This window comes from Anomalospiza imberbis, chromosome 7 (assembly GCF_031753505.1).
Source record: "Anomalospiza imberbis isolate Cuckoo-Finch-1a 21T00152 chromosome 7, ASM3175350v1, whole genome shotgun sequence".
Taxonomy (NCBI): domain Eukaryota; kingdom Metazoa; phylum Chordata; class Aves; order Passeriformes; family Viduidae; genus Anomalospiza; species Anomalospiza imberbis.
In genome coordinates, this window is record NC_089687.1 from 13,423,894 (window position 1) to 13,451,035 (window position 27,142).

General features: G+C 40.7%; 1 protein-coding gene across 2 annotated transcripts in view; it reads left to right on the plus strand.

Annotated features, from left to right (window-relative positions):
* Positions 1 to 27,142, plus strand: part of CNTNAP5 (contactin associated protein family member 5) — a 268,110-nt gene that overhangs the window by 116,333 nt on the left and 124,635 nt on the right. For both annotated transcript variants that reach the window (XM_068195457.1, XM_068195458.1), the window contains exons 5-8: positions 6,837 to 6,984; positions 13,852 to 14,055; positions 15,831 to 16,015; positions 19,603 to 19,746. In XM_068195457.1, coding sequence (XP_068051558.1) covers positions 6,837 to 6,984; positions 13,852 to 14,055; positions 15,831 to 16,015; positions 19,603 to 19,746 — 681 coding nt within the window. The remainder of the gene's footprint in view (positions 1 to 6,836; positions 6,985 to 13,851; positions 14,056 to 15,830; positions 16,016 to 19,602; positions 19,747 to 27,142) is intronic.

A 27,142-nucleotide genomic window follows, 5' to 3' on the forward strand; every position in this document is an offset into this window, starting at 1 on the left:
GGATAGGGTTTAGACTGGCTTGAGTCATAGTATTGAAGCTGGAAGCTGAAGCATGAGTCTGGAAACAGGCAAATCAGTTCAGAAGGCTGTTAACCAGAAATAACTGTTTACCTTTTGTCATGAAGACTGCGGTGCATTTATAGGAAAGAGACATGAAGTGGAAAGAGATGCTCAGAGGTGACTGATGTGCTAAGTGGACACAACCTACCCTCCAGGTTTTGGTCCTTGGACCAGCTGACAGCTGTTTTCTCTTGGGCTCAGGCTGAAACCTGCTTAAATCGGTGGAAAAATCTCCCATTTACTCTCCTAAGCAAGCAAGTTCCTCCAAGTAAATTTACTTTGTCTCTACAGAAGGTTTGAAAGAATACTGAAAGAAAATTTTACTTGCCTTTTGAGAAAATAGAGGTAGGAAAGCAAGGTACTTAGGTTTGCCATCCATGTACCAAATGTAGCTGTGTGGTATTGAAAACAGAGCTCTAAACTTCAGCTCTTAAAGGAGCTGGGCACTCCTCATCATCCTTTCCTTGTCCCCATGGTCTTGCCCCCTCTAACAGAAAAAAAAAAAAAATTAAGGCTAGATGCTGAAAGAGAACAACTCCCAGGGGCCAGGTCCTGCTGTGAACTCCTGAGCTGGGCAGCTGCACTGAACTTACCCTCCAAACAAGGAGGAGCTTTTAGCAGCTCCCAGTCTGGGCACAGGGCGATGGCGATGACAGCAATGCAATTTCACTGTGTTGCTTTGTGACAAGATATTAACAATTCTGGCTTGACGTGTTAGGCAGGACTTTTTCCATTGCATAAGAAAAGCAACGTTTTTCACCGCTGGCATTCACAGGATGCAGAAATGGTAAAATGTGAAAAAAACCCAAACATTTAGACTTTGAAGTTATATTTTAGTTTTTATATCTTTTTGTGTTTTAGGGCTGAGCTGAGTTGAAAGGGGCGAGTTTCTACAATTGCGTGAACTGACAGTTACTTTGTTTTGCAGCAGGAAGGAAATATATGTTTTAATATTTCATGTTGCAGAAATTTGTAGCCACAAACCTGTCCAGGCCTAAGGTGCAGTTAGCAAACACTGATGCAGTATAATTTTTCTGTGAAAAGAAACCCTGTAGCATCCCATTAAAATCAGAGGGTGCTGCGTTTCCATATGGTGTGTTTATGGCAGTATTGTGTCTTTGTCATGGTAGCCCTTGGTCTCTTCTACGTATGCAAGCAGAGACCTAGGACCCCTGCCATAACTTGGTTTTAGTCACTGGCTTCCTCCAAACCTGGATTTAGTACCCACACCCAATAGCCCCACTGAGTTGCAGTCCAGGTAAGAAAAACTTCAGCAGAACTGAAATCCCATTGCCTTTGGAGAAGGTAAAAGTCAGAGTTTGTTTCAGCCTGAAAAAATGTGGAAAGCTAAGCAATGCTTTCTCCTTCTTTTCAGATTTCCATGTTGTTTCTTCATTGAAAATCCATTCTTTCCTTAAAGTGCATGTACACTCAAGTACTTGGGAGTCATTCCCCAGGAAGCATGTTCTGTATCACAGCTCAAATTCCTACCTCGTGATCTTTCTTATCTGGCTATGGAAGTTTAAAGGGGAGAATGACATTGTTTTACTCATAAGTACTGCAGTTCTGGGATTTATGAGAGTCTTAGCTGCTTTTTGTCTCTCTTTGGTTCCCTCACTAAGCTCTGGATAGCTTGCATCAAGTGCCCTCTTGTCCTTGTTCTTCAGGCACTGGAGACAGCACACTCTGATGTCACAAGTGAGATTTGAAGGTGGAGTGCTCTTTTCTGTGCTTGTATTTCTGAGGGTTGAAATGTTGTAAATTGTTAACATCTGTGTTGTATGCCCTCTGCACATTTATAATCTGATTATTTCTTTCCCCTCAATTCAGCTCATCAGAGTTACTTTGGCAAAAATGAGAGTTTTTCATATGTCTCCCCTAGAAGGTAGTTAACCTCAGGTCTGCCTGCTCACCGTACAGGGCTGAGGATTGTGCCGATGTTGCTGCTTGCATACTCATTTTGAACCCATCCCATTACCGTCTGACAAAGTGGGAGAGCAGAATGTATTCAGCAGAGCCATTACAAGAACCACCTTCTGCAAGTCTGTAAACAAGTTGCCATTTGGTGTGCAGAGAGTTCGTGCTGGGGGAGGCTGAGATAAAGTCCTGCATCTGATCTTATCTTTTGAATTAACAAGGATTTCATGAGAAGACACTGGCACCCAATTTCCACTTGCTTGTTGGGAGGTGGAGACCAGTCTAAGAGTTTGGCCAAAGGATGATCTAAAGTTCATTAAGTCTCACTGGCATGATCTGGCATAGCTCTGAATTAATGCATGAGGTAAAGAAACAAATATATGTCTTCAGGGTTATCAAGCAACTGTCATATTTCACTGCAGTTGTGTGACATTTTCCTGAACTGCCCTTGAAAAGCTTTGGGGATCCCTCTGAATGGAAGAGTTGTGAAAATAGCCCATTTAGTTGGATCATTGTTTTCCTAAGGGACTCATCCATGCAAATTCCAGGCAACAACAGCAGTTTTGAGGTTTATGCTTCTTTTTGAAATTTTCTTTTTCATTTAAACTGGAATTCCATTTTGTCCTTTTCACTATAATCCATGAACTAGGTGAGCTGAGTGTTGGGAGGAGCACTGTGTATGCTTGTCTCATTGCCATTCTTCCCTATGTGCTGACAGCTGCTGCCCAAGAGGCAGCACTGAGCCGGCTGGACCCTGCTCCAAGCCACTGCAGCTGCTCTCCCCTCACCTTTTCATGCCAGTGGGACCTGCCTTTGCTGGCTCATAAAAAAGCCTCATAAAATATTACTGTGGTGCTGTGGTCTGTGTCACAGCAGAGCACCGTGCAGCCAGGCATTGTGAGACATGCTTGGTCCGAGGGGCAGCCCTGGCCAGCTGTTAACCTTGCTGCCGCTGGCACTGGGGAAAAGCTTTTGCCTTCAAGAAGCTGGTGGCAAAATTTGGCACTAATGGAGGTCTTTGATTTATAAGCCCCATAGAATGCCAGAGGCAGAATTTCCCATGTAAATCATCCGTCTGTTGTGTTTACAGGGCTTGTTAAAAGACACAGATTGAAGGGCTGTGCTCCCTCCCAGAGCAATTGTGTTGCATGGGAAATGCAAGTGCTTTGTTTTCTGCACTTGTTTGTCATTTTGGTCCTGGGAATTAATCCTTATCAACAACAAACTGTAATAGAGGCCATTTCTCAAGAGGACTTCTGCCATTCTCACCGATAGCTTTACTGTTAATCAATATTTGAACATCCAGGGCTGTGAAATCTGGTACTGCATCCTAGTTTCATCTCCTTTAATGGATGGATTTTTTTCTGTCAGCTGTGGATCTTAAGTTTTCAAGTGACCGTCTGTGGCAATTGGTGTTATTCAATCAATGGTCTACAGCCCACAGGTGGTCCATAAAGCATCAAAAGGTGATCTGTATAGCAGTGGGAGTTGGAAGGGAAAATCAGAGCAATCCTGAAGGCACACACACAGTGATGTCCCATCGGTGGCAGCAAGCAGGGATGTGCCAGCAACACCCAGAACCATCTCGTAGGCAAAGGTCAATGGGTACAGCATTGCCTGTGGATTTCCTTTCTCCAAAAGGGTCATTAGCTCTTTGCTTATTAGAGGAGAATGAGAAAAAAAAAGTGCTGTAAGGGCAGTATTGGGCCTCTGAATAGTGTATTTTTACCAGTGTGGCTCTTTCAGTGTGGGAAGGATGTTTTTACATAGTTGCCCATCAGGTTTCGAGTGAACTAATTGATCTGGAGGCTGGATGTGAATAATTCTGGCTCTTGCTTGAGGTGTTGAGGGAAGATCCCTAGCAGAGATGCCAGTGGGTAGGCAGTGAGATCAGCTTGCAGGGGGAGTGGTACAGCTGTGAATCTTTTCCCTGGCAAAACTTCAACCTCCTTGATGGCACAGTCCCTAAAGTCTGCTGGACACCTCAGCTTGTTTCACAGTATTAAGGTGTACTTTTTCTTTTGTCTCATATTTTTCACCTTTACTTTCACTCTAGTCAGTGCCTTTTAAGCTTTTCTTCACAATTGGGAGGACTAGAAACCCTCTGTTCCCCCTTTGTTGTTTTTCGTCTTTCTTTTTTATCTTATTAAAGGTGAGAGATTTACATAATCACAGGACTCCAAGAACATGAGCCTTTGGAGCAAACAAACAGAAAACAACAGTCTCCTTCATGCATATTATATATCCATACGTGTCTTATTAAAAATGTGGGAACTGCCACAGCTATGACTGTGAGGCTTACTCTCTCCTGATAGTTTCATTACTGAGAAGAACAAGATTTTTCACTTGAAATGTAAGGAAAAAAATCTTGGAAAGACTCTCTGCTGGAATTTGAAATTGGTTCCTATGTGAAAAGCAGTATGAATAAGATCAGGACATATAGAACTACTGTTTGTTCCACTCCTCAAAACATATCTGCTGTATTTGGTTAACTTTGAATTAACATCAACAAGAATCTCCATTAAAAAATAATATAGCTTAATTTATGAGAGGTTAGTTAACTGTCACATAATACTTGTAGAAAACAAGACCTGGTGCATAAAAAGTTCAGAACTAGAAGTATAGGAAAAGCAAAGCTTTGAGGACAACTGGGATAACCAAAATTTTCCCCTTTTCAGCCTGATAAGCTCCTTGTGGAAATAATTATACAGATCTGTAATGGATTAAGCCCAACCATTACCTGAGCCCCACACAGCTGTTCACTCTCCCTCTGTGGGATGGGGGAGAGAATTGTAAGATTAAACACCTCAGAGAAAACTCCTGAGTTGAGATAAGGAAAATTTAATGGGTAAAGCAAAAGCCACCCACACTTTTGCAAGCAAAACAAGGAGTTCATTCTCCAGTTCCCATGGGCAGGGAGGTGTTCAGCCACTCACAGGACAGCCAGGCTCCATCACACGTAATGATGACTTGGGAATACAAATTCCATCACTCTGAACATCGCCCTGTCCTGTCCTTCTTCCCCCAGCTCTGTGTGCTGTGCTGCATGCTGCCAATGGGACGGGATATCCCAGTGGCCAGCTGGGGTGATCTCAGCTGGCTGTGACCCCTCCCATCTTCCCATGCCCTCCAGTCTCCTCACTGGTGGGATGAGGAGCAGAAGAGTCATTGACTGTTCAAGCACTGCTTGGCAATAACTAAATCATCTCTGTATTATCAACTCTGTTTCCAGCACAAATCCAAAACACAGCCCCATGCAAACTACTTTGAAGAAAATTAACTACACTTCAGCCAAAACTAGCACATGATCACATCTTTTGAAGGGTGGTTTTTCAAGGAGGTAACTGGAATTGTGAGAGATCATTTCAGTAATGTTGTTCATCTTCAGAGGCAGGCAATAACAGCAATGAAATGCAAAGAATGTTTTAGGAAGGGAGATATATGTGGTCTTTTGCATTCATGACTGAGTGGAAAATAAGGCCTATTGTATATAGAAGAGAATTTCCCCAAGTTACAGTTTTTAAGGTGAAATGAAATAAACAAAGTATGGTTTCAAAGGATTGTGCCTTAGAAATGTCCCAGAATATTGTTTATTTAATATAGTTCCAATAAAACAGTTGAATGCTGAGTTTAGTAAAAAAGAATACACTGAATTTGAGGTTTTCACCATGTATAATAACATTTGGAAAAATGTTGGAATGCTTGTATTTGAGGAAAAAAAATCAAGTGTAGATAAACCCCTAATCTCTTTAACACATCCTTCAACCATCAAAATGAATTGTAAGTCTGCTTTAATGGACTTATTCCAGTTTTGCTAACAATTAAATTGTGTAGGTGAATGGTGCCAATTTTTGAACTGCAGAAGCATTTCAAACTGGTACAACTTTTTGTAATGAATTTTTATGCTTACAAAATGCAGGACCTCTTTTACAAATATGGCTCTCCTTTGAGATTATGTTTTTGTGTGTTCTCTCTTTGCTTTTCATGTTTTACAAAACTGTTAGCTTCAAATTTCAATCCTAGCTGAATTACTGAAATGTTCTGAGGATTGCAGGAAGTCTGATATTCCTGGGCCAATATTACAGATAAGGGTGTAAAAATGAATTGAAAATGCTTCAGGCAGGAATACAGCCTTGAAGTTTTTCTGAAGGTTTGTCTTTGAAATCACTCGGTCATTCTTCATACATGAGAGAATTTCCTCTTGTTGAGTTATAATTCTGACTAGGGCCATTAATTTTGGCTTGTTGTTGCTGGCAATTAATTATATAGGTAAGGAAAGAAATTAAATTATTATGTTTGCATGCTTTAACTCTCTTGGGCGCAAACACAGTCAAAATGCTGATTCTCCTGTGTACTTACTCAGGCTTTTATCTCTTCCTGTTCCTTGCTTGAGTTTTCTGTTGGGTATCTGAAAGTACACTCTTCTGTTCTTCTTCCCAGTCTCTCAAGAACTTCAGTGGCTTGTGTCTATCATATAGTGCTTCCGTGAGTGCACCAAAGGCTAAATCAAGCCTTGTCCTTCACTGTGCTGACAGCACTCTGACTATTTTAGGGGTTGATGGAGTATTACAGTGTACGGGAATAGCCTGGGTTAGGAGAAATTGTGCAGCATCTTCAGTATCATCCCCATCTACAAGCTGCTGTTCTAACCCCCAGTCTGCTGAGGTGCTGCTGTCTCCCTTGTTTCCCTTCATAAGAGATGCAGCACTTAGCAGAAAACTTGACGATCAATTTAAATACTTTTAAGTAATTTTTGAGACTAAGAATCGTGAAGAGGGATGACAGTTCACAGCCTTTGTTCAGAGTGCTGCGTTCACCTCTTGTATTTAATATCTCACCAAGGCTCTTTGTCCTTCCAGGTTTTCACAGGGAACAGCAATGCTGACAGTGTGGTTCACCACAAACTGCTGCACTCCATGAAAGCTCGATTCCTGCGCTTCGTCCCCCTGAAGTGGAATGTTGGTGGGCGGATAGGACTGAGAGTTGAGGTCTTTGGCTGCTCTTACAGTAAGTGACTGCATCTTAACCCACATTTTGTCAAAGAGCTTTTACTTGGTGCTGGTGGTGCTGTGGAAAGAGTGCAGTAAAAGTTTTATGAGTTAAAATGTAACATGAAACACATTGCCATTGTTTATTTTTTCCAGCAGTTGTTCTTGCCTTTCTGCCCAGGGATGTGCTGCCCATCTCACTCAGCTGGTGAAGGTGGGCTCAGGGCTGAGCCCACCACAGAGCAATTTGCTGCTTCTTGGGAGTGCCAGGCAGTCAGATGCTGCAAAGCCTCCTGCCCACTGGAGGTCTGGAGGTTACAAAGCTAATTGGGAGCTTTATAGCACTGTATTTGCCTAAACAGTTAATTTGTCAGTTTAAGGCAAGTTACCTAGTTGTGAACTGCTGTGGATTCTGCAGCTCTGGTTGTATTTGGGGCTGATGACTTTATAGCTTCAGAGTGCAGAGAACCTGTCTGCTGATTTAATTGCCTTTACACAACAGCTTTCTTTGGCCACTCTTAACATGAGATGGTCTTTGAAGATAAGGTCTGTAGAGTTTTGGGCTTTGGAGCAGCCTGCAAATGTTGCTGGCTTGGGGTGTTTTGGTGACAAATCTTGTCGTAGTGCTGCAGACTGTGGCAGACTGTGGATGTAAGGCAAAAGGATTGATGCTGCTCCATTGCAGAAAATGGAAGTCCACACATGAGGACATACAAGTCCAGTATTTGTTTCTCAAGTGACTTTGTGTTCATTTTTCTGACTTGAGATGCTGCTGAAAATGGCGGAGATTTTATTGTGGAGAGTTCAGGGGATTGCCAGCATTTTACTGATAAATTCAGCATGGTGTGGTAGAAGTGACCATCATGTGACACCACTGTACTGGTACATCTCCCCATTTAGCTTAGGTCCTTATCTGTTCCTCAGGTAATGGGCTGTAGCAGAATAAGCATGAAAACTATTTGGAAGACAACCTAAATTTATCTAAGCTAAATGAAGGAAAAGTTTATTATGGTTTTTGGTTCACATGTTCCCACTGAACAAAGACACAACTCCAGGACTCTCTGGGGCCTTGTCACTGCTCATGGATATTAGGACTGCTTCACATGGTTTCACAGGAAGATTCTTATGGTCTTTGTATAGGTCTACCACATCCATTCAGCTTCTTCTAGATGCTGTTTCTCCACCTGCACAGGCACTGTGGACTGATCTACAACTGCCTGGTCTTGATGCACAGTCATTAGGGCAAGAGACCTTTTCCAGGTATATTAGTGAACATGTAAACTGAAATCTGAAATTCAAAATCGACTGCCTTTGGTGACATAATTCTGAAACAGCCAGCTAATCTCTTTTCAAGAGCTTTCTTTTTCCAAACCTCTGCAGTGAAGAGTATAGTCCAAACAGTTGTTTAACAGCTAGAACTTGACCTTTGGGAAGATTGAAATTTTTTTAGCTGTTTTTCCTTTTTTTGTTGGTAGTCCATGTGATGTACTACATGAGCACTACTTTCTTGTCAGACTGTAGTTGTATTTTCTATGATACAAAGAAGATTTCAAAATCACTTGCAGGCTGAGCTGCCTTGTGTTATCATCTAAGTCTTCATCTTTGTCCTGTACCCTGCAGTTGTAGGAAATAAAAGTGCTTGTGCAGAATTAAGGTATGAGATTAAAGTGAGCCAGAAAAGAAATAAAGGGATTCATAAAACTTTTACAGGGTGTTGAAATATTAATTCCATTTATAGAAATGTGCCGTTCACATTTCTCTCTGGCAAATTGCATATGCCAAGCAATACCTGTCTACAAGTTGTGCTTATATAGTTTTACTGACTTGGCTACTCCTAACCCAGACACACCAGCAATGTACGAAAGATGTTTGATCATTTATAAAATGTCATCTTTAGTGGTATACTGACAGAATATATGCTGCAGATCCTGAGCTGGTGTACAACTACATAGCTGCATTTTGTAAAGTTGATAGCAGACAGACTCATCCCCCGTGTTCAGCTGTAGCACAAAAAATATTAATAATCTGGGAAAAAAAATTATAAAGCTTAAGTTTCTAGAGACAGGCTATTGAACAAACCAGGAAGGAAACTGAACTAGAAGAACAAATATATTGAATGTGCATCATCTTCATGCATGTGTCTGTATGTATATGAAAGAAGGGATGTGATGCTGAGAGTAGAAACAGCATCAGGTGACACAAATCCATCTCTAAGAGCCACTTATGGCTTCTCTGCTGCCTTTTTAGGTGAATGTGATGGTCTTGTGGCAGCAGAAGGCTCTGTTACATCATTTTTTGGTGTGTGACTCTCCTATGCAGTATTGTCTGCTCGAGAGGCCCCAGGAACACAATCCTGTACTAACTGTTGCAAGTGCAGCTTTCATGATGACTGTTTAGTAGGGGGCACATGGAAGGCATCAGGTCTTGTAGGTCACCTGCCCTGCCAGGTGACACTTTGCTTGGACACAGCAACAAAACATACTGAGGAATCCTGCTGTGTGCACTGGATGCCAAAGTGGGTAATTTAGCCTGTGACGGTTACGTCTGTGTGCTGCTGCCGAATGGCACTTGCTGTTGTTTATTGCTTCTGCTAGAAATAATTTACTATGAATTTATTCCTCAAGTCTCCCTGTCAAACAAAAGAGCTTTCATTTTTTGTCTTTTTTTTTTCTTTCTTCCCTTTTTCTTTACCCTCTATTTGGCTGCCAGTTGACATTGTTTCTTTGAAAAAATAAAAACATGTTTTGAACAGAAAAGCTATTTCAGATTATGAGTGTACCTGATCCTATCCCGTACATATTGAAGTTCCTATGAATAAAGGACTCCAAAGCCATCATACAAGGTGTAATTCACAGATAGCCTGCTAAATGTTTACTTTCTTCAGAAAGTATGTATTTAAATGAAAATTGATTACAATTTTTTTAAAATTCCTGTAAATATCTCATCTGGTATCCTCAAAATAGGCACTGAAATAGGAAGGAGATGATGATCTGAAAACATACATTAATGTTTCCTGTTCAGAAAAGGATTGATGATGAGTTCTGTGGAAAGTTCCATGCAAGCCCTTGCTATCCCTTTGCAGCAGTGGCTCCAGCAGTGTATTTGTACAGATAAGCAGAACTGCAGCAGAGGACATGTTCAGACAAATGGCAAACCAATTGCTTTTGATGCTGGAGGTGGCAAGGGGCAAGAAGTGTATCTTTATACTAGGGAAAAGTCTTGTAAGCTTAGCACAAGAAAAGAGAAAATTGCTGGCACAATTGCTTTCATAGGGCAAGATTTATAGCTGCATTGAAGATGCTGATCATATTCTATAACTGGTTAACAGCCCAAGGTGCATCAGAAGAATTGGGTGTATGTGCAGTTAACAGGCTGGGACACCACAGAAGAAACAATGATAGGGTGTGAGACAGGGTGTCTTCTGAGAGCAGAATTCTTCATTTGCAGTTCAGGACTCTGATTTCTTATATTTTGCTGTCATTGCTTTGGGGAATATGATCTGATATTGTGCCTTTTTAAAAAATTATATTTTACTGGATTATTTTTCTCTCTTTCTTTCTCTCTTTTTTTTTTTTCTTTTCCCCCCACCTTCCTTCATCCTCTCCTTTGTCTTCCTATGAGATAGAAAATCACTCATTTCAGAGAACTGCTTTATGTCTGATGGTCATTGACCAGTCGTGTTTGTAATCAAATGCACAAAGTAAAAACCCAAATGATTGCTAACTCGAATGAAGCAGAGATTTTTGATAGGGAAAAAGCTGCATGGCAGACCAGTCGCCTCTGAAGTAGTCATCCACATTCATCCCTAGGGTTGCACATCTGAGAGGGAGGTGGGCATGGCTTTAGGGTCATTCAAGCCAGTAAACTTTGACTGGCCAGGGGACACATTTGTTCAGACCAGGAGTTGTCCTCTTCCCTTCTGCCAGGAGTTAAAGATTCTGTTCATTGGTGCAAGCGCAAGACTGAAAGTTCCTGTCTCACATGGCAACTGTTCCTCGAGTTACTCTTGGTTTAGAATATCGTTGTAAAGTAAGTATTCACTTTTCCCAAAGTCACCAGGAGGAAAGAGTTTCTTCTTGAGTATGGCTGTATATCCTCTCTGCTGCTGGGAGCAGACTGCTGCACGAGTAAGCTCTGTGCTCTCATACTGCTGCCAGCCTGTCAACAGCCTTGTTGATGAGGACAATGTAGAAAAGAGCCCAGAATGAGTAAAATCTGTCTTTAGGGAGCATAAGAACACCAGCATGCAGTGCTGGATGAAATCACATGTTGTGTTTTAGTCTGTTATTGCTACAGATTTTCTGAGACTTGAAACATTTTGGATCCTTATTCTCTTGCTGCAAGAGGGTTATGGACATACATGGACTAAATAAACACTGAGCAAACGCTAAGCAGGTTTTCTTGAGTGGCTGTTTTTAACAGGAACCAATGATTTGTTGTCATGCAAACTGCCACTAATGACTTTTGGCTGCCGGTGTTAGCATTTATTTGACATATTCTCGTTTCATTCAGGGCTATTTATTGGCCAATGTGCTCACAACTGATAATTAGTGGAGCAGAGCTTTTCAGAAACAAGTTTTCCTTTGTGATATACTCTGTAAATGTCAGTAGTAGAGCTCTTCAAGAAATCGTGTTATGCTGTGGCTTGGTGGAGAGTTAAGAACAAGAGCTGAAGTGTGAATTCAGACTGGCTGGAGCCTTGGATCTTAGGAAAAAAAATTAAAAAGGGCCACTTTTTGAGCAGCAATGAATCAGTGCACCTTTGCACTTGCAGTACCTTTGATTTTAAGAGCTAGGAGAAAAATCAGCTTTAGTTGCAAAATGCTCTGTAAATCAAAGACTAAATTCTTTATAAGTTATTTCCTAATTGTTGCCTGTGTTGAAATGAAACCATTTTTATAAGACACTTGTGATTTACTTTAACCAAATTGTAGTATTTAATGTAGTTAGTGGAAATTCACAAGAACTAAACTACCAATTTAATTCCCTTTATAGAAACTGGCAGTCAAGGTGTCAATAGAGAGAAGTCAGCAATTCTGAAGAAGCTGTTTCATAACACCTAATTCAGAAGTTAAAAACAGATGGCAGGAATACTTTTGTATTTGTGATAATTCTTAAACTAGCAACTGTTCCACAAATGATGGGAAACAGCCTGTTATAATTCTGACTCCAGAGATAAGAAGTTGGTCTTAGTTTATTCAAGAGTGAATTTTCCTCAAGACTGAGTTTCTTTGTTGTTTTATTCTCATTAAAAAACCAGTTGCCTTCTGATTTGGAATGAAGTTGGCCATGGAGTTACAGAATTTTGCATCAAATTGGAACGTTGAGCTCCCTGCAAGTTTGTAAGCGTGCCATCAAACTTCTGTACAAACTGTCATACTGACAGATAGAAATTTTCATGGTAGTTTCCATGGTAACAAATCGTTAACAGCTGTTTAATTTTCTGAGCTTTTAATAGTTTTTAATTGCAAACCTCTTTAATTTTTTCGCTAAAAAGAAAGGAAAAAAAAGGTTAAAATCCTCCCCCCCCCAAGCTCTTATTTTTGGTTTTTGAAAAGGAGCAGATTAAACTAGTGTTAATGCTTAAAAGAATAAAAGAGCTCTCAATGAAGTTTAGGTGACTTAAATTACTGACTTGAATCACGATACAGTTGCTGACTGGAAGTCTTGATCACGTGAAGTCTTGATCTCAGTTATTTTTCAGAATAAAATAGAAAACTGATAGCTTTAGTTTATCATTGAAGTGTATGGTTTGCAAAGAAAGATACTCTACATTCTTTCTTCTTGGGCACTAGAGAGGTGTAACTTGTGCATGTGCCTCAGTAGTTATGTAGCTTAGTAAACCTCTGTTGAAATTCTTCATTGTCTGATATTAGTAATTTTTAATATTTTTCTTAACAACAAAAAATACCAATTGACAAAATTGATACTTTAATCATAAATCATGTCAAATTGCAGTTGTACAGAAATTGGAATGGAAATAATGTGTGGCAGTCAGATGTTTGTGTACAACAGATTAGTTAAAAGTATTTAAAGCTACCTGAAACATTCTGGTTATAGATACATTTAGAATTTTGTTTAAAAATATGTTTTGCTTAAAAGACTACTTTATAAAGTAGAGAGAGTACTACAGGCAGCTGCTGCTGCCAAAGAAAATATTAATTGCAAGTGAGGAACAGAAAGCTTGTTTCCTACCAGAATGATTGGGATTTTAGAGGCTGGCTGAAGGGGAAAATATGTTTCTAATAGGATTTTCAAAGGTGTATAATCAGTTTAGATGCCCAGTTCCCATGAAATCTCTTCAAAAGCTTTTTGAATTGATATTTGACTATTCCTGCCAGCCTAGTCAATTTGCATGCAGAAATATGGCTGATAAATGCCCATCTCAAGCAAGCAGCCAGCCCTCGGAGGCTGAGGGGATCCTTATCAGAATGCAGAGGTTGATGCAGGCATGGCTGACATGCAGGAACAGCTCAACAGACACTTGTGAAGCTACAAAAGTGGAGTGAGTACTGAAGTGTTCAAAGTAATGAATAACATCCTGAATGCATTTGAGATGAACAGCAAACGTGGCAAGGGATGTTCTGGAGATCTGAATATGATGGAAGGCACCTGTTCTGTTCTCAAAAGTTAAATGAAAGAGAAGTGTTGTATGAGGAAGGCAAGAGCAGAGGGGTTCTGGTTTTATCCTCGTGTTCCTTTTCTCCAGCAGAGGCAGAGGTTTGGAAATGGGTGAAATGTGGTTGCCCAAATGACCTGTGCATCCTGTGGATGTACACTCAGGACAATACCTGTCTCTAAACTGTATTTGAAAAGATCCTGAAAAAATACAGTCCCTCTTCTGATGCTGCCCCTCCTTGCCATTTTGCCATTTTCTTTCTTCCAGAGTCAGATATTGCAGACTTTGATGGCAGAAGTTCACTTCTCTACAGGTTCAATCAGAAGCTTATGAGCACATTCAAAGATGTAGTTTCCTTGAAGTTCAAGAGCATGCAGGGGGATGGAGTCTTATTCCATGGAGAAGGACAGCGTGGAGACTACATAACCTTGGAACTGCAGAAAGGAAAGCTCTCCTTGCACCTCAGCCTGGGTAAGGGTAATTGTGATTACTGGTTTGCATATAAATCTATTATTTACATTCAACAATACCTGAAAACTCCAGCTGATATCAACAGAACATTCTGTGTGCTGATTTCATGCAGGACATGGTAGCTGATCCAAGAAGAGACCTTGGCTTCTCTAACTAGTGCTGACTGAGCAAGGCAGAGCTGCTCAATGGATAGTTCTAATTCATCACATACCTCTTTCTTTTTTTTTTTTTTTTTTTTTTTTTGTATGTATGTGTGGTCTTATTTTTAAGAACAGCATTCTCAGGAAGTGGTCTTTGGACTGCAGAAAAGGTTTATTTTTGGTTCATGTCTAATGTTTTTCCATTCACTCAGTGATTCAGAGCTGAGCTGAGAATACAGAACTTCAATGATAACATTCTGGTCAAAACATTGAGCACACTGCTGTTATGTTTCCTTCCTGAAAACTGAATATTCCTTCTTCAATATCTGTAAGGCTATCACTGTACAATCATGTTGGATCAGAGCATCAGAGGAAAGGCTGGCTTAATTTCTTTCTGTAGAAGGATGCTTGTTTGTTTTTGTTTTTTTTTTTTTTTTCCTCCCTGAAGCACTTTGATAATGGTAGGGACTACTGCAGTAGGAGTGATCATACTCCCTCTCCCAGCCTTATTGCAAAATCTTCATTGGCTTCATCTGTGGGTGTCCCATGGCATTGGCCTTGGCCGTCTCTGCTGACTCATGTTTCTCATGCTGAGGGGTTTAAGTTGGGCATTTTTCCCCCTTGTGCCTAATTATGTTTGTTTTAAAAATCAGTAACTATTTTCCACAGCTGTTAGACTTCATTTTTACATAAGCTCCTTAATTGTTGAGTCCCCAAGTTGTGCTTTCTTTCTTTCCTTCTTTCCTTTTCAGTAAAGACTGGAAATGATAATGCATCATTTTCTGATTTGGGATTTGGGTATTACTTGGACCAAAAAACTACATCTACCCCACTGAATTGTCCTCTTAAAAATTGTTTGTGCTAGGGTAAGAATATATTACATTAGGTTTTGATGACTTCTCTTGAATCTGCTTGCATCTTGCATGGCAGTTTTGGAGCATTTTTTCTCTCCATTCTGTGGGAATGTAAAAGAGGATGCACACTCCCTTTCAGTGAGAAGCTCTGAAGTGTTCAGACATGTAGCAATTTGGAAAACAGAATGCTTGAAATTACTGGGTTAAAATTACCAGCCTAAATATTTTTATGATTTGTGACATATACTTTTGGAGAGCTAGGCCTGGTTTAAGAATTACTTTGAGCTGAACAAAACACTCTTATTGCTTCACTGACTAGTTTTTTTGTGGTTTTTTTTTAACAATTTTCTTGTTAAAATGCAGAAAGCACAGAGTTGACAGTGAAGTGTCAGGAGTGGTCTGTTGATGTGATTAGACAGAAGATTTTGGTGTTACCCAAAGGAAGTTCTTAAGCCACCAGGACCAAAAAAGCCTGCCAGAGCCAAGGATACAGACAAAGCAGTAATGCCCTGCCTGCTGCAATGTGTGAGTGCAGCATCTGTAACACCTCCTGTCTCATCACAAGGATTTCACAGGGAAAAAATGTGTGTGTGGCAGGGGGTTATACACATGTGTATGTGAAGAGATCCAAGGAATCTAAGGCAGTCTTTGAAAAGGATCTGTTTCCAAGAGCTCTGGCTTGCATACTGGATCTCTACTTTGTGCCTTCCTTGAGTCAACATGCTCCAGTTAAGAGTCTGGAGGTAAATCTGGTGTCTTCTGCCTCTCTGTGCCACTCCAGGGGACTCCAACCTGCACTTCAGTAACAGCCACACATCTGTCACCTTGGGCAGCCTCCTGGATGACCAGCACTGGCACTCAGTTCTCATAGAACGCTTCAACAAGCAAGTGAACTTCACAGTGGACAAGCACACCCAACACTTCCGAACAAAGGGGGATTCAGATCACTTGGATATTGATTATGAGGTGTGTGAAGCCCTTTAGGTTATAACCTGTGAATTGAAGTATGAATTGCTATAAAATGAATATGATGGAAAGCAGCCACCCTATGAGCTGTTTCTTTCCAGCAAAGATGATCATTTAATATTTTCTTTCTAGAGAGCTGTTTTCATACTTTACCAGCATAAACAATGTCAGTGTAACTCCACATATGCCAGCATCAGAAAGTGGCAAATCTCTGTGCAAATAGGCATTGCATTATGTTTACACTTCAAAGTATGGCAGACTTTGAATAAATGAGAAGTCATAGCCTGGGTTCTAATCAAATGTTCAGGGAGCAGCTGTGTTATCATCTCCAATATGATTTTAATGGTATCACTGTGTACCATCCCTGCATTGAATTGAGCATGACTGTGGGGATTCCAGCCCTGAGTAGTTCCTCTATCCAGACACCACTTGCTTGAATTACAGCTCTCCACATAGAGATGAACAGATGAAAATTATTGTATTCCCACTAGGAATGGAAGACCTCCAGAATGCAAGGAAGTTTTAGCAAGGTAGGCGTCTGTCTTTTCTCCCAGGTAGCAAATGACAGGATGAGAAGAAATGGCCTGAAGTTGTGGCAGAGGTTTAGACTGGATAGCAGGAAAATCTTCCTTACTGAAAGGGTGGTCACACATTGAAATAGGCTGCCCTGGAAAGTGGTGGAATCAACATCCCAAGGAGTGTTCCAAAGGTGTGTGGAAGTGGCACCTGGGAATATGGTCCAGTCATGAACATGAAGGTGCTGGCTTGGACTTGATCTTAGAGGTTTTTTCAACCTTAGTATTTCTGTGATTCTATGACTCTCACAACCACCAGCTCTGATGCAGTTCCCTTAACATCTGAGCATGTTGCAGAGCATGCTGATCTCGGGAGCCAGAGCAGCTCAGCAGGGAAGAACTGAGCAGAGGGAACGTCCTGCCTGCCCATAAACCCGAGCCTGGTGTGCTCCCCTGTGATGTGACCAAGGTGTGGCAGAGTGCAGTTTGTATCACCCCAGCAGTTCAGTGCTTATGGATGATAGTTGTTAAAAATATCTTAAAGCCCTATATATCATCATATCTGTATGCAAGGCAGCTGCTCATCTGTTCGCCACCAACGCACACCTGTGTGCAAATTACCCATGTTCGTTTTTATCCCCTTGTGCCTGTCTGCCAAGTCTTCCTTGCCCACAAGGCTCAGGGTCGTGCTTGCACAGAGCCATCAACCTGTCTGGATGTGTTGAGCTGGCACGGTTCACTGCTTCAGAGACCACAAGTTCCCCCTTTGCACTTTGAATTCATTTCTCTGGAAAGGATCATTTTCCAACACACCCAAGGGAAAAAAGCAGACGGCTCAGCAGTGGCAGGTGCCTGCTCTCTCCTCTCATCTTCCAGATGAAATTCCTTTCTTTGCATTTCACAAAGCAGGGTGGAGAGAGTGGTACCTGTCCCCTGGCACTGCTCTACCAAATCATGAGCAGGTTTAGTAGGGACAGCACTTGGAACAGTGGGATTCTGCAACAGCTTTAAACTGAACTATTAGGGGCCAAAACTGTAAATGTTTTTAAGATGGAGATGAGAAAAGCCAAATAACTGAGTCATCAGCTTTTCTAATTTCAAAATAATAAAATTTCTTACCTCTTGCTTGGTGCCAGCTATGGGAAACTCAGGCTCCAATCTAATTTGCAGAACATTTTTCCAGATGTTGCAAAATAGGGAACATGGTAGAAAAGATCTTCAGGTGTTGTAAATCAGCATCACCACCAACCACTTTGGCACTTACACCTTGTCCCCTGAGCTTAGTTTTTCACAGTGTATTTTTTCTCCATTTGCACTGAGAGTATTTCAGTCAAACATTGCAGCAATGCAGTCTACTGAAAGTTTATCTCAGCACACTTTAGGGATTAAAGGCCTTACTGAGGGTAATAAAATCATTACTTTCATAATTAAAATTATTACCAATCACAAAGGAAACTGTTTCCTTAATAATGCATTGGTGTAATTGATATTGATTTTTCTTTTGGTTTTGAAACCCCAGTACAGAGTCCCTAAGCAGGAGACTTGAAGAATAGAACATGAAAGAAGAAAAGTCTGATGTTTTAGAAAGAACTAATGATTCTCACTGGAAAAAAAAAAAACAAAACAAAACATTGCTACCAGATAAGCCCTTATGCCAATAACAAACCTGCAAGTGACGTAAAGTAGCAGTCTGTTCACTCTCTATTTCTCTGAAGTGATCAATTAAAACAACTGAGAAGCAAGTTAATTAAGAACTTGTTTTCAAGTAAGTGTTTCCAAGGTTGCCCAGGGAGGTTTCACTTGCTTAGGTATCCCAGCTTGTTAGGTGAAATGGGAGGAAAAATAACCCCCAAATTGCCCTTTATTTTTGTAATAATAAACTGAGGTAAGGCTTTGGGAATTATGACAGGGGGAATATGGCTGACCAGGTTCCAGGAGCTGTCAGCATGTAAGCAGTGCCACACAGCAGTGCATGCTCTTGCTGCAGTGGATGCAGCAGGATTGCAGCACAGGTCCTGATCAAGTGTGGTGGCTGCAGGATCCCCACCTACATTATATCACTCACCATGCTGCTGGCCGTGATGCGAAGAATGAGTAAAACTTTAGTGGCACCACCAGTAATGCTTTGCCAGAAAGGTCAGTAAAGTTTATTAGAAATGAGCTGTGACATTTGGAAAATGAAGCTAGGATTATCACAATTTTTTGGGGTTGTGGGGTTTGTTTTTCTTTCTTTTTATTCTCTTCCTTTTCTTCAGAATCTAAACAATTATGCTGTATTTGAGCAGCTTTATTTTCTTAGGCTCTTTGTCCTCCCAGGACATCCAGCCCTCCAGTTGAGTGAGGAGCTGTAACCGGCACAGTGTTAACAGCTTCCAGTACTTAGACAACAGCACAGCAGAAGTTTTGTGCAAATGTGTAGCCTGCAGAACAAAGCTCAGTCCCAATGCCACATGTGACAATTGTAAAGACCAAAGCACAGTGAAATTGCAAGGTGCAAATGAGGTGCTTGTGTATGTGATAGTACCATCCCCTGGCTGAAACCAGAACTGCTCTGACACCTGCCTGGTGGAAAGGAGTGACTGCAGCTCCCCGGCAAACCCAGAGCTCTGAGGGCAGGGAGAATTTATTCCCCTATTGCTCAGAGGTTCCTGAGCTCTGTGGGCTGCAGCCAGGTGTCACCCCCTGGGCCATTGGGGCTGTGGGTTGCGCACCGTGGGAAGGTTTCCTTGTGTGTGAGTGTTCCTGGGAGGGCAGCTGGTGGCTCTAGGCTGGTGTGCCAAGGCACGTCAGAGCTGCTCCCAAAGCAGTGAGCTCTCTGTGCCAGAAGTGTTTCTCCAGCAGCAGGAATGCAATGGGAGGCTGTCCTTTCCCTTGAGAGGTGGCCAGGCTCTGCCTCATGCTACCAGTGATCTTCTTGGTGGGAATTGGCTCTTAAATAATATCCCAAGTGGATGTATGGAGTGGAGCTCTGCTCTCCTGCTTTTGGGATGATAACACAATGTAATGTAATGTATACATATACATACATATATCTAATATTATAACTAATGCTGTTCTTATTCTTTCCAAAAGCTCAGTTTTGGAGGGATTCCTGTCCCAGGGAAGCCAGGAACCTTTCAGAGGAAAAATTTCCATGGGTGCATTGAGAACCTTTACTACAACGGAGTCAATATAATTGACCTGGCCAAAAGACGCAAACCTCAGATCTATACTGTGGTAAGAGGCAGTACTATGTGCTTTCCTTCTTTGCTTCCATGCTTTTTGTGCTCTCTTGGTGCTGCTGGCTGCATTGAATGAGCAGAGTTCAGATTTGGATAGCTGTGGGGATAATTAGCTTGTTAAAATGATATTGCTGAGGTTAACACCAGCCAGCACTGGCTCCTGTGGAGAGAGTTATTGAGAGACATATGTGGAAACCAATGCATTTCTCTGATTTTCCCGGTGTAATAGAATTTGCTTGGGGAAACATTTTAATTATTTTTTTCAAGATAAAAATGTGCATATTTAATGGCATGATATAAGTCATATAGATTTTTTTTTTCCTGGTTAACTCAGATAAAATCTTATTTTCTGAACTATTCTCTGTCACTGTTGGGAAGTACAGCACTAGCAGAATTCTACTTTGATACTTCAGTTCATATTATAGAGGAGAAAAATACTCCTGTTATCACTGGAAATAGTCTCCTTTGTGCTTCTCCTTATATTCAATGTATTGGCAGTTCTGAGAACTGTTGACTTTGTACTACTGTCTCTAATTGTGGAATGGTAGAGGTAAAGCAAGAGGAACTACAGTCTTTTCCAGCTTGATAACATAAACCACAAATATAGCTTAACACATATTAGTGTCCAAAATTACAGATATATTTATGTATATCACAAACATTTTATTTTGTAAGAAGAGTGAACTACACTCCCACAGCCTTGACAAACTGTATATAATTCAACTCTGTTCAGCTTGTATCTCACTCCTACACTGTGCTTTGATAAATGCCTTTTGGCTAACACTGTGTCTTTGGAGAACATGGAGATGAAACTGGTTCTGGCTCCCATGGCATCTTCTAGTTTGTAGTAATGTGTATGAATACACTGAACCTAAAACAAAGCAAGCCAGAAGACCAAACCAGTTCTTTCTGTGCTTTCCCTGCCTAGGGCAAGGCTGAATAGGCAGGGAGCTGGAAAATGGAAAGGTGATGGGTGAGAAGTTCCTCACTGTGTTGTTGGCAGTCAAGATTGCCTCCAGGATACTCCCGTGGGACCGAGAGACTTTGGTTTAATAATCTTGAGTAAGATTGTTCTGACTGAGGACTCAAAGGCAGAAATCCTATGAACTGTGTTAAATTGCTCTTCCCCTCAGCTTACTTTCTAATGGGGGAGCAAAGAGCCCTTGCCTGCTTCTTAGGTCATTAAACAGCTGGTTGTTTTGCTGGCTGGATAATGGGAAGCCCTTTTTAAAGGGAAAGAGCAAAATTTTGCAATGCACTTTTTCTCAGAAGGGCATTGTCTGGGTGGCTCCAAGCAGTGAAACTCTGTTATCACTACACTTGGTTCAGACAATGCTAGATGAAAGGTCCAGGGATCCAGCTCTTTTCTCAATTTAAGGTAGCGGGGATGTGCCTTCACCCTTCAATCTCTTTCACATAAGTGATGATTTAAACGCCATGATTTCCAGAGGCAGGCTGCTTACTGCATTTTTCAAGGTTTATGAGCTTCTCTGTGCTGTGTCTGTGACACTTGGGTATGCAAAGTGCATGGAAAGGTTGCCATGCTCAGAGTGCCTCATAATCTTAGATGAACACTGTTCTATTGGAAATGGACTCTGTAAATCTGTTTTCCAACATTCTTTGCATCCCAGCTATTTCTAGCAACTCTCAGGTACTTCTAGGTTATTCAGGCTGATCCCGTTTCCCTTTTCTACTCTTTCTCACTCGTTAGCAAATAACTTCCTCAAATTAAAATAACTTGTTCTTGTTAAATGTAGTCTTTTGCCTGCCAAAGTTACTCTGCACTAAGTGCTTTTACTCAAGGTGCATTGAGGTTTTCAAGCAACAAGCTCTATCTGCAGGGAGCTGCAAGCCTCTCTGCTTCATGTCTTTGTAGTCACTAAGATTGTCTGAAGTGGAAATGCAATGAAAGGATCAGCACAGAAGAATAATTAAATGTAACAGGGACTTGGAACTACTCTTTCCAAAAATATGTTGCATATTTACGTTCTCTCCCCACAAGTTGGAGATCACCTGAGATGGTTCTGCGTTGTTAATCCCCAAAACACCTTTGTCTCCTAGCAAAAGATAATTGATGCTAAACTGGTTGGTTTGGGATTAGAAAGCCATTAATGCTTAGAGACATCAGTTTTTGCCTCCAAAGGCAGGCAGACTTCAACGCTCACTCTCTGCTTCACTCTCTGCCTTTGTGAATGTTGCCACAGTCAGTGAGCCAAACTTGGGGGTTTTCATACATATCAGCTTTGGGATTTTTTTTTGACATCTTTCACATGAGCAGGAGAATGATACACCAGTTTTGTAGGTATAGATTTCCTCTTATGATGTAGTTCCTCACCCGTATAAATAATAGTCCCAAATCAGCTGCATTTAAAGTCAGAGGAAGAAACTTCAGGCTGTCAATAACAGAGTGCTGTAGTATGTATTGTACTCTTGGGTGGTGGCTCTGATTATCATTCTGCCTGTTCTTTTCTGTAACTCATTTGCAGTTTTCAGACTTTCAATGAATCCCCTTGAGAAGGCATCTCAAGATAACGAGGCAGCCTGTCTCTTTGAACTGGAACTTGCCTTCAGAATTCCATTTTTGTATTGCCTGATACCTAACCTCCCTACATAGCAACTCTGTTTGGACAGGCGATCTTTCTTCTCCCTGGGGTTCCTTCTGTCTCTGGTGGCATGTTGTAGGCTTTGTGTTTTTTTGGGTTTAGTTTCTTTGGTTTTTTTGGTTTGGTGGTTTTTTGTTTGGTTGGTTTGGTTATTTGGTTTGTTTTTTTGTTTGACTGGGTTTTTTGGGGGGGTGGGGGAAGGTGTGTTGTTTTGTTTGTTTGGGGTTTTTGGTTCATTTTGTTTTCCCTTCCCTTGATCATTGAATGTGGAGCAATGGTATGGAATCTTTTATGTGCTTTCCAAGTGATTACTGCAAAAGGTTATGAAAAGCCAAATTCCTCTAATTAACCATTGTCATGGTCCTAGGGTGGACCCTTGGGAAACCTCATAAAATGCTTTAAAATAGTAATCTAAAGGTTTGCCCTATTTACAAAATGTCTTCTCAGCACAAGAGAAGTGCAGACTGCTCATTATGAGAAATCACACAGCAGTTACACTTCTTGGGCAATTAAGCAGGGGCAAGAAAATATGCAAGAGCCACATTTACAAGAAGCAGAAGGGAAATTGTTCTTCACAGAAGTAAATTTGTTCTGTTGATATCTGTGATGGAGAAGTCTTTATTGAGGGATTTTGTGCTTGTTAAGAGTTTGTGTAGATGTAGGAAGAGATGGGGCAAGTTTTAGGAAGATAAATCATTGAGAATTGCTAAATGCATCTGATTGAGGGAGTAGATAAGAGAAAAAATAGCTATATCATCCTGAAAATATAGAGTCCTTTCCACCAGTGGTTATTTAATGCTAGATTCTGGTTGCACCTTTGGAAACAGCTCGAATGTGAGCTGTGACCTGAGTCTTAAGTTGTTTTTGTGCTTCACTGATTTGTGATGCCAAAATAGGAAGTTGTCTAGCTGATGAAAAGAAATTAAGAGGTCAGGAAAAGATGCAGTGTCTGGTCTTATGTTCCACCCTATTTACTGAATTTGAGAAAAACACTCCCTTTCTCTTCCATTAGCTCTGGCTAATAGAAGTTGGAGTTGCATTTTTGTTTAGCAGAGCAAACCCTGCGCTGGCTCGAGAGGAGTGCAGGTTACTGTAAAGCAGAAGTTCTCCGCTCTCAGATACACTTGAATTTCTACACTGGCCTGCCATGTTGAATGTGAGAGTGACAGCTCAGCACAGTGAGGGATGGGGTGACATGTAAATGTATCACTGTAGTGCCTTGGGGGAAAAAACCAATTGCCAGCATCAAAGAGCAAGGAAAGATACCTAGTGACAGGAGAATGTAAACTAATAATTCATTCTCTTTATAGAGTATCCAAACATGATATTTTGTTAAGCTGATTTGAGATACCTTCATCCTGAGAAGAATTTACTTGTCTGTGAATGTCTCGTTCTACCAAAGTGCTCTGGCAAGTGTTGATCTGTCTGAACATCAGGGTGGTGATTTGTGGAGGCCCCTCCTAGGATTTGGAGAATCACAAGTTAGACTCTTTTTCCTATTTTTTGCGCTCCAACAAGACTATAGGAATCCTACATAAAAAATGTTGGAAGTTTTTAGTGACATTTTTCACAACTTCTTGTAGACCAAGTTGAATTTTGGAAAAAAGTTTTATTCAATTATTTAATGGAAGTGTTGGTGATTAAAAAGAGTACTGAATTTGTTACTTTTTAGATCAGGCAGGTGAACTCAGATTCTAGAAATATTTGGTTATTTTAAAAATAGGATTTTATATTTTCTTCTGTCTTTCTATGTGGTCTCTGGGTCTTCAGAGGAGTCTCCTTTGCATTCTACCTGCAGAGTGGAATAGCAAGGAAGTCTATATGAATAGCATTCATTCTAAGATTCTATTTTATTGTTGCTGAAGGGTATAACAGGATTATTTTGAAAGAAATTAAGTTGTCACTTCAATTGAAGTCTTGAAATAAAGTCTATTTAAATAACATCTATCCCATTGATTTCAGTTGGTTTTGTCCACAATTCTAAAGAGTTTCAGCATGCAGATGTATAATCCAGCACATAGCTGCATTAATAAACTCTTCTTGATATAAAAGTATCTTTGTGTTAGGATTTTGATAGTTGTGATGACAACAAGTAAAGCAAGTCTTTTGGGAGGGAGACCATATTTTTTAATAAGACTGGATGACATGCAGAAAAAAATGACATGTTTCTGAGCAAGCAAGGCTTTTTTGAGAGTCATCAGACTTCAGCAAATTACAGGTTAGAAACGATTGTTCAGGGTTTCATTTATTACATTATCTGGATAGTCAAATTGAATGACTAGGGCAGTTAGTGCCTGCTGAGCAGAGGAGGATGTTTCAAGGTGGGAGGTGATAAGGCTGTTAGTCCCTGTAGGAGAGGAAGAGAGATGGCTAATTATTGTCATAGGAGCTAGCAGGGGATAAGGAAAATGGGAGAAAATGTCATTTTCTGCAATGCCAAGTCTTTAGTATATTTTTAAGGTCTTATTCCAATTGGTAAGGCCTTAGGAACTCTTTGGTACTTGGCATAACAGAAGCTGAGCCCATCACAAGCAGGAGCCTGGATTGTGTGCAGTTCACACCAGCCATTTAAGCTGGTGTTGTGCTACAATACACAGATAATTAGGATTTAAAAGAGGAAAATCTATTAAAGAAAACTAATACATTAAAAAAAAGAAAAAAGCTGTTAGGAATTGCTTTCTATACACTTTTCTATTTTAAAGTAGATGTGGTTCTGTTTTCATAATAATAATGAAGAAAAAAAAAATCTCTTTGCTGCTGTGTTTTGTTCCAGGCAATAAAAACTAATAAGCTGTAGATCACTTTACCTTGAAGTGGAGCAAAAATTGGACTTGGACTGTAATAATTTGCCAGTTTGATATTAGACATCTATCTTATTCACTTCTAGCAAGGTGAATTTGAAAGGCTGGCTTCATTCCTACTTTTTGCTTAAAGTGAATATTCCCCCTCACCAAGAGGATGGGTGTGGGTGAGATCCTGGGAGGAGGCATAGCCAGGACAGCTGATCCAAACTGAACAAAGGGATATTCCACACCAATTGAGTCTGCTTAGCAATAAAAGCCAAGAGAAAAAGGAAGGGAGGAGGTATTCATTATTGTGGAGCAACTTCTACACATGCTGGAGCCCTGCTTCCTAGGAAGTAGCTGGGCATCATCTGCTCATGGAAAGTAAAGATTAAGTATTTTGTTTTCCTTTGCCTCTGTGTGCAGCCTTTGCTTTTGCTTTATTGAACTGCCTTTCTCTTGACACAAGAGGGTTTTCTTCCTAGCATCCAGACTAAGTCAATACACCATAGAGAGAAAATATGAAATAGTCACTGTTTTTTGTGTATGGGTGTTTCCTCCTGTGGTCTTTTTCCTTGTTTTCCTGTCTCTCTGAGAAGAACCATGTAGAATGTTTCCAAAATATTTCTGTATTTGCTCTCATCTATTTTTAGCATCTCTTAACTATTGCACCATGAAATGCAACAGTAATGTACAGTTAGTATGGGCATAAAATGCTAAAATCCTTTGTTCTGCTTCTGGCCAGGGACATAGACAGTTTAGGAGTCTGAGATAAAGAACATCCGGAAAGGTCCCACCAAGCATCTAATCCCTGATTTCCTCATGATCACAATGTTTCAGTGTTTTCTAAGCCTTCTCTCTTTTTTGTTCAATGTTACTTTCTCTCCATGGGAATATTATTTTTATGTAAACAACTTAAATCAATGTGATAACCAATTAACATTTTATTGGAATTCATGATACCTGCAGTAAGTGGAGATAGGACAGTTCTCTGTCATGAGACTGATTATCACAGGGCCATATTAGTTTCAGTGTAACTTGGATCAGGAAAGCTATCAGATTTCCATATTGAATTTTTTTCTCAGAGAAACAGAAACCCATCTCAGTACAGGAACTTCTGGTCCCCTGCTCTTGGGATGGACTGGTTGCACACTCAGTGGACCCATCCTAATTGCAGGAACACTGTGCGCCTTGGTGCTCCTGTATCCTGTTTGAAGACAGTTTGTAGCAGCATTTCAGAAGGCTGGAGCTGGTATCTCACTTTGATTTGCTTTTCATGTGGTGTTCAGCGTGGTCTTGAGAAGTACTTGAAATATGTAGGTCTGCTGACATTTGTTCTTCTAGACAGAGGTAATTTAAAAACAGGCCTTGAAGGAGCCTCCCTCATTCTCAAAATCGAGTTTCTCAGAGTTGAATGCCAATTTTTCATCATATCCTTTTAAAACTGCATCAAAGGTCACCTTTTTCTTCTGTTACTCTCCTTGTGTATTCATCTGCAAACTCAGTCCCTTCACAGCTAGAAGCAGTCCTCCAATTTCCAAGCTGGAGATATTCTTGCCAGTTTACCACATTTGCATCTCAGCCAGGCCTGGGACCTTAGTCCCTTTACCTGTCATGTGAAATCATCCTTTCTAATCCTCTGCAGAAAGCAAGATACCCTTTTTATTGGACAGTATCCACAGAGTGATTAATGAGGAAAGTTTAAGTGCCCATTTGATGCTCTAACCTGCAGGTAGAATGAGAACTCAGAAATACTCATTTATTGTTCTTTCTTTTCAAGCTGTGATCTTGGCCTGGATCCTCTGGTAGGCTAAGTGCTGAGAATTGCAGTGCAGCTGTCAGTTTGAATAATTTCCCAAGTGCATATTATTTTTGATTAGTATTCTCTGAGAGCAAGGAGGATGTATAAGGAACTTGTTACCAATTGCCCTGACTGTGGTGTTGTCTTCTCTCTTCATTGAACAATACATAATACTACATGAAGAAAGGCCAGAAAAGACTGAAA